Raw genomic sequence first — 15,750 nt, 5'->3', positions numbered from 1 at the left:
AGAAAACAAAGCAATATAAACGGAACGCTTTGTCATCAGAACGTAGTAGTGCTAAACAACACAACTTCCAAGCAGTGAGACAATCCAAAAACGATATATGTGACCCTCCACCACGGAATGAGTCGCTTTGTCCCTGACCAACTTTCCCGCTAGCGGCGATTTTAGGCGGGTGGGGGTCAGGTTGTCGATTTTCAGATTTTGACTTCATAGTAAACTTTAGGCTTTCTTTTATCTCATATTGAAGTATCTAGGCATAACTGTGTCTTCTTTTGCCTTAAAAGTGTGCTTAAAATGCCTAACCCGTCATTCTGATCGCCTATGACTTCGCGAAATCGATCAACTTTGACAAGCTTACCCTCCCTCATCTCTTGGAATCGACCGGTCGAATCATACATTGTTTTAAAGGTCAAGTCCGTCTCTTTCAATCTATGTCCTTCTCATTGGTTGATTTTTTAACTACGAGCGAATCGTCGCTTTCAAAATAAGGATACACTACGTAAACAATGCGTCACTATGAAGGAAAATCCCCTCTGTCATTGGCCGAGAGAGGCCACGTGACGAAACCAGCCATTCAGCACGCTAGCTCAAATAAACATGGTCGCAGGGTTCGGAAGCACGTTTTCAAGATTGACTTGGCGATTTCCTGACAAGATACACTTGCGCTGCACACATTTTGCCATTCAATGAAGAAGACGACATTTGTGAGTTTCTAACCCAGTACTTCATTGATGGAACTGACCGTTCATGAAATCGATCTCAGTGAACACGAAGGCAACGCTGATTTCGAAAGCAGACGACGCAGGATTGTCGTTCAGTTTTCATCAACAATAATATTAATTTTGATGTAGATGACGAATCAACATTTGCACTAGATACAGAAAGATTGGAAGCCTTCGCCTGTAATTGCCGAAATCACATGCACCAGGTGCCATCAGTGTTGTGACTGACATGGAAACAAGTGAAACTGACTTGCTGCACTGAAGTGATAGACCTGGGTTTCTCACAGCTCACACAAGGAATGTGCAAGCAAAGTGACTGGGGGACTGGATATAGCTGAAGTGTCTGAAGGTAAGCTTTCTTATTTTACCCACATTGACAAATACTGAAAAGTAATGATGGTATAATCAATTGATAATAATTTATTTAACAATGATTGACTCAAGACTGATTTATTGTCTTACATTGTAACAGGAATTCACTGTTTGACATGTGGAATAAAAATGATTAAAAGAATAAAGTGAATCTGAGGAAATTAACAGAATGTAAATTAAAAGATCTCACACACACACACACACACACACACACACACACACACACACACACACACACACAATGTGTGACACAGTGTGTATACATGTCACTCACACACACACACACACACACACACACACACACATACATATACAATGTGTGTCACACAGTGAGTCACATACTCACTTACACACACACACACACACACACACACACACACACACACACACACACTGTCCCTTCACAGTTTAACCATTTAACTGAGCAAGGGGAGGTTCAGGGGCATGACATTATGAACAGTTTTCAGTTTCACAGAATTTGCTTCAATGGATATTTTATGTGAATGTGTGTCAGGTTGGTGTGTGTGTGTGTGTGTGTGTGTGTGTATGTGTGTGTGTGTGTGTGTGTGTGTTGTTTTAAATAAATAGAGAGTTGTGTCAACAGTAAATACTAACAGTATTACTAATAGTTCAATTTCTTTTTCAGCCCTGAAAGATATGATGGTACTTTATATGCCTGCCTGTACACCAATGAATAATTCTGATATCACTGCTGGCAAGTCATGTCATCAGAAGGAGAGGCAACACCACCAAACTAACTACACTGTCAACTAAAGAACTGTCTGCTGGTGTACTATCTACGAGTGAGTGAGTCATCTGTTAATGTACTATGATTTATAGTATAAATTTACCATGAAGTGTGCAAACTTAGTTTCTTTTTACAAACTTTGTCTAGATGCACATGTATGGAATTGTAAACTTTTGCACAGACATTTACATAAATGATATAAGTGTGCATGTGCTTGACATGCCACTATGCATAAAGTAACTTAATGGATTGCAGCATGTCATGCACATGCACACTGATATGCACACTGATACTCATAGTGATACAGCATTAATAATCACCATTTCATACTTTTATTATCAGTAAACTGCTTTGTCTGATTATATTATGATTATATATATATATATATATATATATATATATATATATATATATATATATATATATATCATAAGTGTATTCTTTTTTTATTTTCTGATAAAATACATAGAACTAGAAGTAAAGCATTTTGTAAAGTCCTGTGGAAAGAATGAAAGCTGTGATGTAAATGTACAAAACTGAAATTACTATTGATATTTAAGGCATTAATGAATAAACTTTAGAACATATAGAAAATAATTCAAAACAAAGGAAATGAAAAGAGATAAAGAAGTATTACATAACAAACTGTTTCAGGATAAATCATGCATTTTTGGAACATACTGACACCACCGGTGGAGAAAAAAGAGTGGAGGAAGAAGGTTCAAAATCAACACCATCCACCCTGATGACACTTTGTACCACAAGAATTGATTACCTGTGCCACATATCTGCACATTTTTTTATTTTTATTTTTTATTTTTATTTTTTTTAGCAGATTGAGTGTTTGTTTGATGAGGTTGTGTGTCTTTATTATGTGAAGTATGGGTTTGACAAGTAGGTTTTCTTTGCAGATGAAGTGTTTGAAGTGTTCATTTGGATTATGAAATGTATTTCATTTGATGCTATGCTGGGATAAAACACACATGAACTTGTACCTTTTGTATGAGCAGTTTTGTTGTGTGGATCTTTTTTGTTATTTTGTTGTGCTTGTTGTATGGATTATGGTAATATCACAAGCACACTAAGCCAGTGAGCACATTGAATTACAACAATCACATGATTCGGCATCATGATTTAGCATTTTTTACCTCTAATCTGGCGTAAATTTTAGTACACATACTGTACATAGCAAAAGTTTCATAGTAATTGGACCACAAACAACACCACAACAAAACTGATCTTAAAACTGGAAGGTTTTTAGTCATGTTGAGCTGATTAAAAAATAAGTATACTAATACTTCAGTTGCAATTCTTTCCAAAAAAATTAGAAAATTCTTATTTGAATAAAATCAAATACACTCAATATTTTTCTTTCAAATTTTGTGCAATTGTGGATATTGCCACTAACTATGTGTGTGCCAAATTTCATGAACATATCTTGCTTAGAAGTATGTGGTTGCTATGAACATGTTCCAAAACTTTTCGGCCTTGATTTCTCAGTTCGTTACTTTCGCGACTTTAGAACTTCAAATCACAATAACTTTTCACAGAATCATCCGATTTACAAACTTTTTTTTTCGCTGTAAAGGTCATTTATTGCAGATTTATGATATACCAATAACTAAAAATCGACCTCTGGTGCAAAGCGACTCATTTCGTGGTGGAGGGTCACATATCACAAAGCAAGATTAACACAAAATGATAATAATAATGTGCGTTTATATAGCAGTTACCCTGCAACTCTTAGCGCTTTTAGCAATACACATGGGTGCAACAGCCGAGTGTTTAAAGCACTGGACATGCACACCCTCGAAAATGGAGTATGGCTGTAAATAAAAATAAAAAAACGGTTGTACACGTAAAATGTTACATGTCTGTGTGAGCGTGTTTGTGTGCATGACTGAAACCTAACTGAATGACACAGGAAACAAATGATGAGCGCCCGGTGGCAGCTGTCAGTCGGCTTTACCCAGGTAGGCAGCCTATTGTGCAAATGACACTGTGTTTGTAAAGCACTTAGAGCTATCTTATCTCCGACCGACTTAGAGCTATCTTATCTCTGACCGAGGGTAACAGATATGCACCAAACATGCAGTTTCACAGATATGAAAGCACAGTCAAATACACATAATCGTACATGAGCCCCAACACACACACACACACACACACACGCCACACACATGACCCTGCACCTCCTCTACTCCCTCCTCCACACACTCATTTCTAGGCTACGTATCGCAGCTTCCATGGCACACACACACACACACACACAAACACACACACACACACACATGAACACTTACTTGTACGAGCACACACACATATGCCCATATCCCCCACCCCCAACCCCACACACATATATACAAAGATATATATACACACACCCACACGTTCCAATATCCTGCTGCTCCCACAGAGTAGGCATGCATACACTCACATACCTCATCCTCTACCCCCCCTTCCCCCCACCTCCACCTCACACACACACACACGCATGTGTGGGTGTATGTGTGAATGTGTGTCTTCATGTTTTACATTTATTTGCTTATTTATCATCATTGTTGTCTTATTTATTTATTCATTTATTTATTATTATTATTATTATTATTATTACTACCTTTTCTTATATTATAATTATTATTTATTTATTTATTTATTTATTTATGTACGCTTATCTTTTATTTATTCACCTTTTTTTTTTCTTTTTTTCTTTTTTTTTTCTCAAGGCCTGACTAAGCGCGTTGGGTTACACTGCTGGTCAGGCATCTGCTTGGCAGATGTGGTGTAGTGTATATGGATTTGTCCGAACGCAGTGACGCCTCCTTGAGCTACTGAAACTGAAACTGAAACTGACCGAGGATAGGCACTATCCATATCATTCATTCATGTGGTTTGAATATGGTACAGGGATATCATAAAAAAAACGTTCTGATACAAACTCACTAAAAGCACTATTTTACAAATATTGTAAGACACACCTGTGGTTTTTCTTATTATTATTCGTTGTTTTTTGTTTTGTTTTGTTTTGGTTTTTTTTCCCTTATCTTCAGTCAAACTTAAGGCTTCATGCTAATTTCAACGCCTGTGTTGTAAAGTATGGGTAACAGAAACAAAAAAGAAGAAAAGAAAAGACAGAAATATAGGGAGAACGAAAGAAAAGAAATACATAAAGGGACACACACACACACACACACACACACACACAAACACACACACACACACACACACACATATATATATATATATATATATATATATAGAGAGAGAGAGAGAGAGAGAGAGAGAGAGAGAAACAGACAGACAGATAGATAGATAGATAGATAACAGACAGACAGACAAACAGATAGATAGCTAGATAGATAAGCAGATAGATAGATAGACAGATAGGTAAGTAGATTGACAGACAGATAATGGAGGAAGTATACTCACAGATATTTTCTGAAACTGTGGCCGAAGGATCTGTGCAGTTAGGGGTAGATGAAGCATTGGCACACACTGCAAAAGACAACAACAACACAAAAAGATATGAGGAAAGAAAATGCTACAGCTGCCCAGAGAAACTATCAAACAAATACACCACCACCACCACCACCACCACCAGAACCACCACTACTAACAAAAAAAAACAAAAAAACCATCATCATGAGCAAGAATGAAAAATATAATACAAAAGTGAGTCAATCAAGAATATAACCCAATAATCATTTATCTTTTTGATCAATTTTGTCCGTAAAAATTTGTTTGTTTGTTTGAATTACTTGTTGTTTTAATCGTATCCTCATCACCACCAACAAAAAAACCTTAAAGAGAAATCACCGTTAAAAATATAAACAAATGTAAGGAACAAACAAACAAACAAACAACAACAACAAAAACTAGTGATTTGGGAGGTGGGGTGGGGGTGGGGGCGGCATAATATCAATGCATATCTTACAAGTCTCTGCGGTTGTTCCGTCACCAAGAGTGCAGTTGACAAAGACGCAGCTGCCAGCAGCGCAGCATGCACTTTGGTCCGTGTTGTAGCTGGAGCAGTTATCTGTGAAACACAACAGAAACAGGACAGGAACACAACAATGAAAGCGTTGATGCTGCGCTTTAATCTCGTTCAAGGAAAGATCAAAGCGCTTACAAATCTGTCATTTTCACACATATGCATAGCTCTAATTCAGAGGAATGAAAAACATAACTTGAAAATACATGTAAGTAAATAGAAAACCAGAGAACTACAGGATGAGGAAAGGGAGGGGATAAATGTGTCAGGGGTGGTGGTGGTGAGTGGAGGGGGGGAGGGGGTTTAGGGGGGTGGGGGTATTTTCGAAAGAAGCAGGTCTCTTCTTTTTCTTGTTCTTCTCGGTCGTCACATAGACACCCCAGTCTCCACGATGAAGGCAGCTGTTATGTTACAGGTCCTCCACACAGCCATAAGAGCTTCCAGGTCACTGGAGTTTGGTCGGGCCAGTTCCTCTTTTTGAGCGCCTCTTGAGGAGGACATGACTGCAGAAAATGTTCTGCTGTCTGGCTGTCAGCTAGCCCCCCCCCACCCCCACCCCCCCACACACACACACAGGGGCACCATGCTGAGTGACCAATGCAAAACTGAGTAGTGAAAAGCGGTAGGTGTTTTAAGGCCAGACTTGACAGGCGCAATAGCCGAGTGGTTAAAGCGTTGGACTGTCAATCTGAGGGTCCCGGGTTCAAATCACGGTGACGGCGCCTGGTGGGTAAAGGGTGGAGATTTTTACGATCTCCCAGGTCAACATATGTGCAGACCTGCTAGTGCCTGAACCCCTTTCGTGTGTATATGCAAGCAGAAGATCAAATACGCACATTAAAGATCCTGTAATCCATGTCAGCGTTCGGTGGGTTATGGAAACAAGAACATACCCAGCATGCACACCCCCGAAAACGGAGTATGGCTGCCTACATGGCGGGGTAAAAACGGTCATACACGTAAAAGCCCACTCATGTACATACGAGTGAACACAGAAGAAGGCCAGACTTGAAAAAGCTGAACGCAGAAATTAGACGAAGCGAAACAGGGGGGAGCTGAATCCAAACTGTGAGGTCCAGGGACAGAGTAAGAGCAGTGGCCAGCTGTGGAATGTTTGAATCTGGGAATGCAGAAACACAGTGGTTCTGAAGCAGACCACAGAGAGTAAAGGGTGGTAACTCTCTCCATTACACAAGGTACACAACTTCAAGTCAGTGACGCTTATGCTACCGATTCAGCTAGCACACAGGTAAATAAAAGATACATTGGAACAAACCCAGACACTTCCTCAAAAAAGGAAGCGCCGGGCCTGTCCTTATACCAATCATTTGACATGTGCACACAGCAGCAAAGACAGAAGAAATGTGCAAACACAAATTAGCTTTTATTCAAGACTGGCATAGCCTCTTTAATCCTGAATAAGCTACACAGAACACGTGGACAATACAGAACAAATACATGGTTGCCTCGGTAGTTTATCCACTGGAAATTATACAAATAATGAGGCCAGGAAACGATATATCGTTTCCAGACCACAGAGAGCCAGATGGGGTGTAGAGGTGAAGGCAGTCAGAGAAAATTAACAGAAGGGGCAAAATTTGTTTAAACATGATAAACATGTATAACATAGAGTGCTGATCTTGTACTTTATTCTGCGTGAGGTATGGAGCAAATGGAGAAATTTCAAGAGAGGGGTCATCTGCTCAGAGCTCACACAAATAAACAAAGGCTGAGGTGCAACTGTTCAATGTCAACGTCACTTATGAAGTTCTCTTTAACATCAATATCACAAATCTGAAATGCTATACATTCATACCATACAAATAAAACCAATCACACTCAGTAATTCAGTTCTCATGAGCATGCTGCGAGATTGTTCTTCTTTATTCTTTCCAATAAATCACTTCCAAAAAGGCTGCAGTTCAACTGTTATATATCAGTGTCACAAACTTTAAATGCTGCCATAACATATAATACACAAATTCAATCATAATCAGTCACTTGATTCTCATGAGGTTGCCGTTTAGCTATTTCCAATATCATACACAAATCAATAACATTAAGCAATTAGTAATTCATTTCTCAAGAGGCAGTTGTTGGACAATTTTAATATCAATAATATCAATGTAACAAAGGGATGTGGGGCATGGATTCGGGGTTGTGGTGGTGGTGGTACCCAGGACACAGGGAGACTCAGATGTTATTCAATTATCATCACACGCGATATACTCACCAGTTTCCCCTTCTGCGGGGGCAGCTGTTGTTGCAGGATCTGAGTAAAACATCAAGAAATAATGGTAAATTTATCTCACATTCAAAAAAATTATGACATCAACTTATCTCACACAATCAGCAAGCAATGGCAAACTTGCCCTCTCCAGCTAAGCGCTTCTTCATCAAATAAAAAAAAAAAAATCAAATTATGTTGCTTATTATAGCTCCGCCGACCCACCAAACAAAGGGGGACCATTTCAGGGCTGAACACCCCGTCTGTTCCTAAAAACCAGTGGGAAGAGAACCCAAACTGCTGTTAAAAGAACAGTTTTCAGTTTCAGTTTCAGTAGCTCAAGGAGGCGTCACTGCGTTCGGACAAATCCATATACGCTACACCACATCTGCCAAGCAGATGCCTGACCAGCGGCGTAGCCCGACGCTGCTTAGTCAGGCCTTGAGAGAAAAAAAAAGGTGAATAAATAATAGATAAGCGTACATAAATAAGTAAATAAATACATAAATAGATAAATAAATAAATAATAATCATAATATGAAAAAAGGTAATAATAATAATGATAATAATAACAATAATAATAATAATAAATTAATAAATAACTGTTAAAAGAACAGTTAAAACAAAGTAGAAAAAAAAAAACCCCACTACATCTGCATTTCTCATTTGGTCCATGTGAAAGTCAAATCAAGTTAAAAAATATTGAAAACACTGTAAAAAGACTAATTCGCCCCGGTCTGTTTGAGTCCATGCAAAAGATTTTAGGCCATTCAACTCTTAGGGGAGTTTAGTCTCCTCAGGTTCACCTGCCGCACTGATGCAGAAAAGACAAAGAAAATGTACTGAAATCCAACTGGGTTTTCCTTGGGGGCACAGCTGGCTGAAAATACTGTAGAAGTTAGCTCCATTTGTTTGACAGGCGCAATAGCCGAGTGGTTAAAGCGTTGGACTGTCAATCTGAGGGTCCCGGGTTCGAATCACAGTGACGGCGCCTGGTGAGTAAAGGGTGGAGATTTTTACGATCTCGCAGGTCAACATATGTGCAGACCTGCTAGTGCCTGAACCCCTTTCGTGTGTATATGCAAGCAGAAGATGAAATACGCACGTTAAAGATCCTGTAATCCATGTCAGCGTTCGGTGGGTTATGGAAACAGAGAACATACCCAGCATGCACACCCCCGAAAACGGAGAATGGCTGCCTACATGGCGGGGTAAAAACGGTCATACACGTAAAAGCCCACTTGTATGCATACGAGTGAACGCAGAAGAAGAAGTTCCATTTATTTGAGGTTTGTGCATATGTAGGAACGTGTACACTATCTTAATGAAACAAATTTTGATGCCAGGGCATTGCTAAGGCTAAACTGAAAACACTGACTTCCTTCAGAAACTGCAGAAGAGTGTCCAGGGGTACCCTCCGGAACAAGACTTTCATGGAGCTGTCTTTATCAGCAGATGTGGTGATCTACCTTCATCATCATATCATTGTCTACTTCATGTGTGGCCAATGAACCACCCCCATCAAGACATCAACAATCATTCCAAGATACAAGATACAAGATTCAAGGTTCAAGGTTACTTTCTTATCTCTAAAAGAGAAACTGTTGACACATCTGCTGATAAAAAGGCAACCTTTTTTTTTCTTTTTTTTTTTTTTTTAATAAAAAAAGCAAAGCCATTTCATCTGTAGAACACAAAGTTTGACAGTGTATCCATTTTTAAATAAAAACCAATGATTCCTAATCAAAATTCAAAATAAGATACAATTGTACGTTGACTATTGTATTCATCTGAAATGGAAACAGAAAAGACAAACAAAGAAACAAAACAACAACAACAAAAAATACCCCCAAATCTCACCTGACTGTTTTATTTATCTGAAGAAGATAGAATGAAATAATAGTCGATGACAGAAATAATGCTCATCTGACAGTTGTATTGATTTGAAAAGTAGAAAAACAAAACATGAAATACTCACTTGTCGCATCCTCTTCAGTACCTACACAACAAACAAGAAGTCAATTATCACACAACTCTGAATAGAAAATCATCAAAGGTCAATGCTGATTAAAAAGGCATTCATAATCATCTAACAGGTATGTGTGCAAAATTCATTATCCAAGAACATAAAAGTGTTTGAGCGTGCGCACTTGTATTCCCACGTGTGCTTGCAATAAACAGATAATAAATGTTGAAGCATTCTGTAAGTCATTTACTTGTGGTGGTTGGAGCACCAACATGCACACACAACAGCATATACGCATACACACATGCATGCACACGCAGAGCAATACACACATGTGCACATAAACACACACACACACACACACACTACACAGAACACTACACAGAACACACACACATACACACACACATTCACACACACACACAACACACAACACTACACATTCACGCATACACACACACACACACACACACACACACAAACAGCCCACAACAGTGCTTACACTCATTCCTTCCAGCTGTGCTGTCCTGATCCCCACACGCAGCTTCCTCACCAGCCGCTGTGCACACTGGAAAACAAACAGTGTGTGCGTGTGTGTCACCATGGCACATGTTCCTTCCCCACCCCCCATGCAGAGATTTGTATTTGTATTTGTATTTCTTTTTATCACAACAGATTTCTCTGTGTGAAATTCGGGCTGCTCTCCCCAGGGAGAGCGCGTCGCTATAATACAGCGCGCCACACATTTTTTTGTATTTTTTCCTGCGTGCAGTTTCATTTGTTTTCCCTATCGAAGTGGATTTTTCTATAGAATTTTGCCAGGAACAACCCTCTTGTTGCCGTGGGTTCTTTTACGTGCGCTAAGTGCATGCTGGACACGGGACCTCGGTTTATCATCTCATCCAAATGACTAGCGTCCAGACCACCACTCAAGGTCTAGTGGAGGGGGAGAAAATATCGGCGGCCGAGCCATGATTTGAACCAGCGCGCTCAGATTTTCTCGCTTCCTAGGCGGACGCGTTACCTCTAGGCCATCACTCCACTGGTGGTGTCTGTGCAGGCGTTTTACATTTTTACCACTTTCCAGGGGGTCCCATGGCAGAATCAGTTAGGCGTTGTACTTCTTGATCCAGTGTTCACCTGGGTGATCAGGGTTCGAAACCCCTTTTCCGCAAGGTAATTGAGTCCTTGGGAAAGGACACTTTACTCCAACTTTCCTCACTCTGTCCAAGCGTGAATGGAAACCTAACTCTGGGTCAGGGAAGCTTAAAACAGGCAGAACAGGGGAGGAATGGGCCCCACCATTCTGTCAGCACATTGCCCTAGAAATGATGAGGAGTCTCCCGTCGGTCCGATAGATGAGTAGGCAGGCAGGCTTATCTGTCGGTGTGTGTCCTCATATGGGAGATGAGGCCGATTCTAGATGAGCAGCACTTCCCACAGGTGCTGCAAGGGAAAACGTCTCCAGAAGTTGAGCCCTGCTTCCTTCGCAGGCAAAGAAGGGACAGGCGCAACAGCCGAGTGGTCAAAGCATTCGACTTTCAATCTGAGGGTCCTGGGTTCGAATCTAAGTAACGGCGCCCGGTGGTAATGGGTGGAGATTTTTCCAATCTCCCAGGTCAACATATGTGCAGACCTGCTTGTGCCTGAACCCCTTTCGTGTGTATATGCAAGCAGAAGATCCAATACGCACGTTAAAGATCCTGTAATCCATGTCAGCGTTTTGGTGGGTGATAGAAACAAAAACATACCCAGCATGCACACCCCTAAAAACAGAGTATGGCTGCCTACATGGCAGGGTAAGGTGCAGCCCACGAATGAAGAAGAAGAGAAGATTAAGCTACCCGACCAGCCGCCGTGGCGAAGTGGTTAGCGTCGCGGACTGACGGCTGGAAGGACGCGGGTTCGAATCCCAGCAGAGGTGGGTTTTTCAGCCCGTGGCCGGCTCCTACCCAGAGTTGAGTGTGCTGTGGGCTTAAATGGGGAGACTGGGACCACACAGTCGAGTGTCATCCACTTCAAGGATGCGTCTTTGGGTGTGTTGCTCAAATTACCTGACCAACACTGCAAGTGTCTGTATCTCTCGGGCCTGGTTAACGCCGGGATATCATTATGACAGGAAGCGTAGAGTACAGCCTTGTCACGCAGTCCCAAACCAAAATGGACCTCCATAGCAACATCGTCATCATCATCGTCATCCTCCTCCTCCTTCATCGTCATCAATAGAAACAAAATAGTCTCAAAGTCTGTGGCCTTTCATGCCCTGCTCTCATGGTGACCTCAGTTTCGATACCCCTCCACTTCCGTGCTTGGGGTGAGTCCTGTCAATGTCGTCAGTGTCGGCAGATTCATAGAGGGCTGTTGTTTGAGGGACGTGGTGGCGGTCTCCACTCTGGGGGGGGGGGGACACTCACTCAGTCTGGCTCCGCGACTAAGCCAATATTGTCGTTAGTAGGGGCTTAGTAGGTGGTGTCCTAAGTACGTTAAAACAGAACAGGCACCACTGAACACCACCGAAGTGACTCAGCAGCAGTGCAGGGTCTCCTCTGGTGTGTGGCCTCCTGGCGACCTAACATCGATGGTTCCCTGTGGACTGCCGACGCTGGAACTACGACGGACGAACCCGGGTGTGGCCGTGTATGGGGGAATCTAAATGAGCGGCGTGGGAGTAATGCCACTGAAACGGTACAGATGATGGGGCAGCAAAAAAAAAAAAAAAAAAAAAGAAAAAAAAAAAAAAAAAGCTACCCCGAAAGAAGCAGATGGAAATGTGTGAAGTAAAAAATCAAGATTAATGCTGCCGATTTTTTTTTTTTTTTTTTTTTTTACCTGTGCCAGTCACATCTCCGTCGTTATTGTTACAGGTGAAAAAGACGCATGCTGTGGCGTTTGCAGCAGCACAACACCCTGACTTGTTTGAATTGTAGTCACTGCAGGTCACTGCAACACATTGAACAAAAAATGACATCTGTTATATATAAGATAAGATAAGATAAGAATAACTTTATTATCTCCAACTGGAGAAATTTGGTCAGGTGCATTATCACAACATAGACAAGTAAACAACATGGGGACCATAACTGTAAAAGTCAACAACAGCTTTTACGAATATTACGAAGATACGAATGTAAAAAATATCACATACACCGTTTCATACATACATCCACACACTGCAGGTAATAACTAGTATTCTTAATGTAAAAACAGAAAGAATTAAGAAACATTATTTGAATATAATTATAAACATAGCCTACTATACTGCACATTGATTATAATAGACAAATAAGATAAGAATAAAGATAAATTGCGGAAAAAACCGCAACCAGATAATCAGCACACACCCGCACCCACCCACCCCCCACCCACCCCACACACGCGGATTACTTGATTAAACAAGAGTTATAAATATATGTTCTCAAATAAAAGCATTTCACATATTCGCTTTTAAAAACATTGCAATATATATAGAAAAGAAGCCACAATACAGTTGATTTCATATCTAAGCACCCCCAAAGCACAGATTAAAAAAACTTCTTTTTTTTTATCTATGGAGTGATGACCTAGAGGTAACGCGCCCACCTAGGAAGCGAGAGAATCTGAGTGCACTGGGACACTAAACCTTGAGTTGTGGTCTGGACGCTAGTCATTCGGATGAGACGATAAACCGAGGTCCTGTGTGCAGCATGCACTTAATGCATGTAAAAGAACCCACGGCAACAAAAGTGTTGTTCCTGGCAAAAGCCTGTAGAAAAAAAATCCACTTCGATCGGAAAAACAAACAAAACTGCATGCAGGAAAAATACAACCAAAAAAAAAAAAAAATGGTGGCGTTGTAGTGTAGTGATGCACTCTACCAGGGGAGAGCAGCCCGAATTTCACACACAGAAATCTGTTGTGATAAAAAGAGGAATACAACAATACAACTTTTATGTTGTCCTTCAGCCAGTATAAATTCTTGGAGGAGGCCAAATAAGCTTGGAAAAGAATACCCTGCCTCATTTACCTGCACAGTTTTTTTTTTAACGGTGTTCATCAAAAAGTGTGAACCATCTGTGATGCTGATAACTGTGCATATGACAACAAGAATTTGTGATGACCACAAGAATTTTGTAAACTACGTTTGTGCAGTCGTATGTATATATATCAACAATGTCAACAGATATGAGTTGTTCAACAATTTTCATCACAAATGATGACTTTGTTTAGTCTTTTTTTTTCCATCGGTGTCACAGATTTCACAGACAGAGCTTTTCTAAAGTATTGCTCTCCTTAACTTTTCACATGCAAGAATTAATCTCCACTGGCAGAAAATGATACGGAGAATAGCTATCAAAGGCCAGTATGATTCCCTCTTCATAGAGTCCATTCTACTCACTATCATACTGGTCAAAAAAGGCTGCTTTGTGAATGTAAATAACAGCAATGCAGAAAGCAAAAGGCAAAACTTTTGATTTGCTCTAAGAAAAGGTTATCAAATTACAAATGTTAAAAACATTTCAAAACATTTCTGATCAAGATTTATGATTGTTGGTGATGTACATCCTCATGAAAGTTGGTTCCAGGATGCCTACAGCCCTGCCTAGATTGGTGTCTCTACCATTTAAACGTATGTTAAAGTTTACACACACACACACACACACACACACACACATACACACACACACACACACACACACCACAAGCATAACAAGCATTAAACACATTTCACACAGAGCAATCTGTTGTGACAAAAGAGCAACACAACACAACACAACACAACACAACACACTGCAATGCAATGCAATGCAATGCAGTGCAATGCAATGTAATACAATACACTACAAGCATACTTTATTCAAACGACATATCCCACAAACCACAACAGATGAAACAAACTCACCAGTTTCTGGTGCATCAGTCTCTTCAGCATCTGAAAGAACGCAAGTTAACAATTATTTTCACATACGTGAATGCAGAAAAAAAAAAAGAAGAAGAAGAAAAGAAAAGAGGAGAACGGGGAAGGGAGGGGGGTGGGGGGGGGGCACTGCACTATAACAGCGCACTTTCCCTCAGGAGAGAGCACACAGAAAAATATGTTGTTGTGATAAAGAGTAATACTACCATGTCCTCTCCATCTTTTTGATTTCTCGGTGAACCTGGTGGGTAAAGGGTGGAGATTTTTCCGATCTCCCAGGTCAACATATGTGCAGACCTGCTAGTGCCTGAACCCCCTTCGTGTGTATGCGCACGCAGAAGATCAAATACGCACGTTAAAGATCCTGTAATCCATGTCAGCGTTCGGTGGGTTATGGAAACAAGAATATACCCAGCATGCACACCCCCGAAAACGGAGTATGGCTGCCTACATGGCAGGGTAAATAAATAAAAAATAAAAAAACAAAAACAGTCATACACGTAAAATGTTACATGTCTGTCTGAGTGTGTATGTGTTTGCGTCTGAAATCTGATTGAATGACACAGGAAACGAATGATGAGCGCCCAATGGCAGCCGTCAGTCGGCTCTACCCAGGTAGGCAACCTGTGGTGCAAATGTCCCCGTGTATGTAAAGCACTTAGAGCTTGGTCTCTGACCGAGGATAGGTGCTATATAAGTATCCACATCAATCAATCAATCAATCTTTTTGATTTTCCACAAATTCCAGCGTAATCATATGAGCAGCCACATAAATATCCTCACCAGTCTAGCTGTTTCATCACAGGGAAGAATGGATGAGGTTAAGCTGGTGT

The 15,750-nt window shown here is 40.6% G+C and overlaps 1 protein-coding gene and 1 long non-coding RNA gene across 2 annotated transcripts in view; one reads left to right on the top strand and one right to left on the bottom strand.

Moving 5' to 3' along the window:
- Positions 1–15,750, bottom strand: part of LOC143283277 (uncharacterized) — a 34,974-nt gene that overhangs the window by 3,270 nt on the left and 15,954 nt on the right. Inside the window, exons 5-11 of the mRNA XM_076589460.1 lie at positions 14,903–14,932; positions 12,853–12,963; positions 10,526–10,591; positions 10,036–10,056; positions 8,064–8,102; positions 5,774–5,875; positions 5,269–5,334 (exon numbers count right to left, since the gene is read on the bottom strand). Of these exons, the coding sequence (XP_076445575.1) occupies positions 5,269–5,334; positions 5,774–5,875; positions 8,064–8,102; positions 10,036–10,056; positions 10,526–10,591; positions 12,853–12,963; positions 14,903–14,932 (435 nt within the window). The remainder of the gene's footprint in view (positions 1–5,268; positions 5,335–5,773; positions 5,876–8,063; positions 8,103–10,035; positions 10,057–10,525; positions 10,592–12,852; positions 12,964–14,902; positions 14,933–15,750) is intronic.
- Positions 94–2,621, top strand: LOC143283276 (uncharacterized). Its single transcript, XR_013055382.1, has 3 exons — positions 94–1,068; positions 1,738–1,894; positions 2,494–2,621. It is a non-coding gene; the product is annotated as an uncharacterized LOC143283276 (long non-coding RNA).

The sequence above is a fragment of the Babylonia areolata genome, chromosome 6 (assembly GCF_041734735.1).
Source record: "Babylonia areolata isolate BAREFJ2019XMU chromosome 6, ASM4173473v1, whole genome shotgun sequence".
In the NCBI taxonomy this organism is placed as follows: domain Eukaryota; kingdom Metazoa; phylum Mollusca; class Gastropoda; order Neogastropoda; family Buccinidae; genus Babylonia; species Babylonia areolata.
Note: the sequence above shows the minus strand (reverse complement) of the source record. Positions and strands in the feature narration are given on the sequence as shown.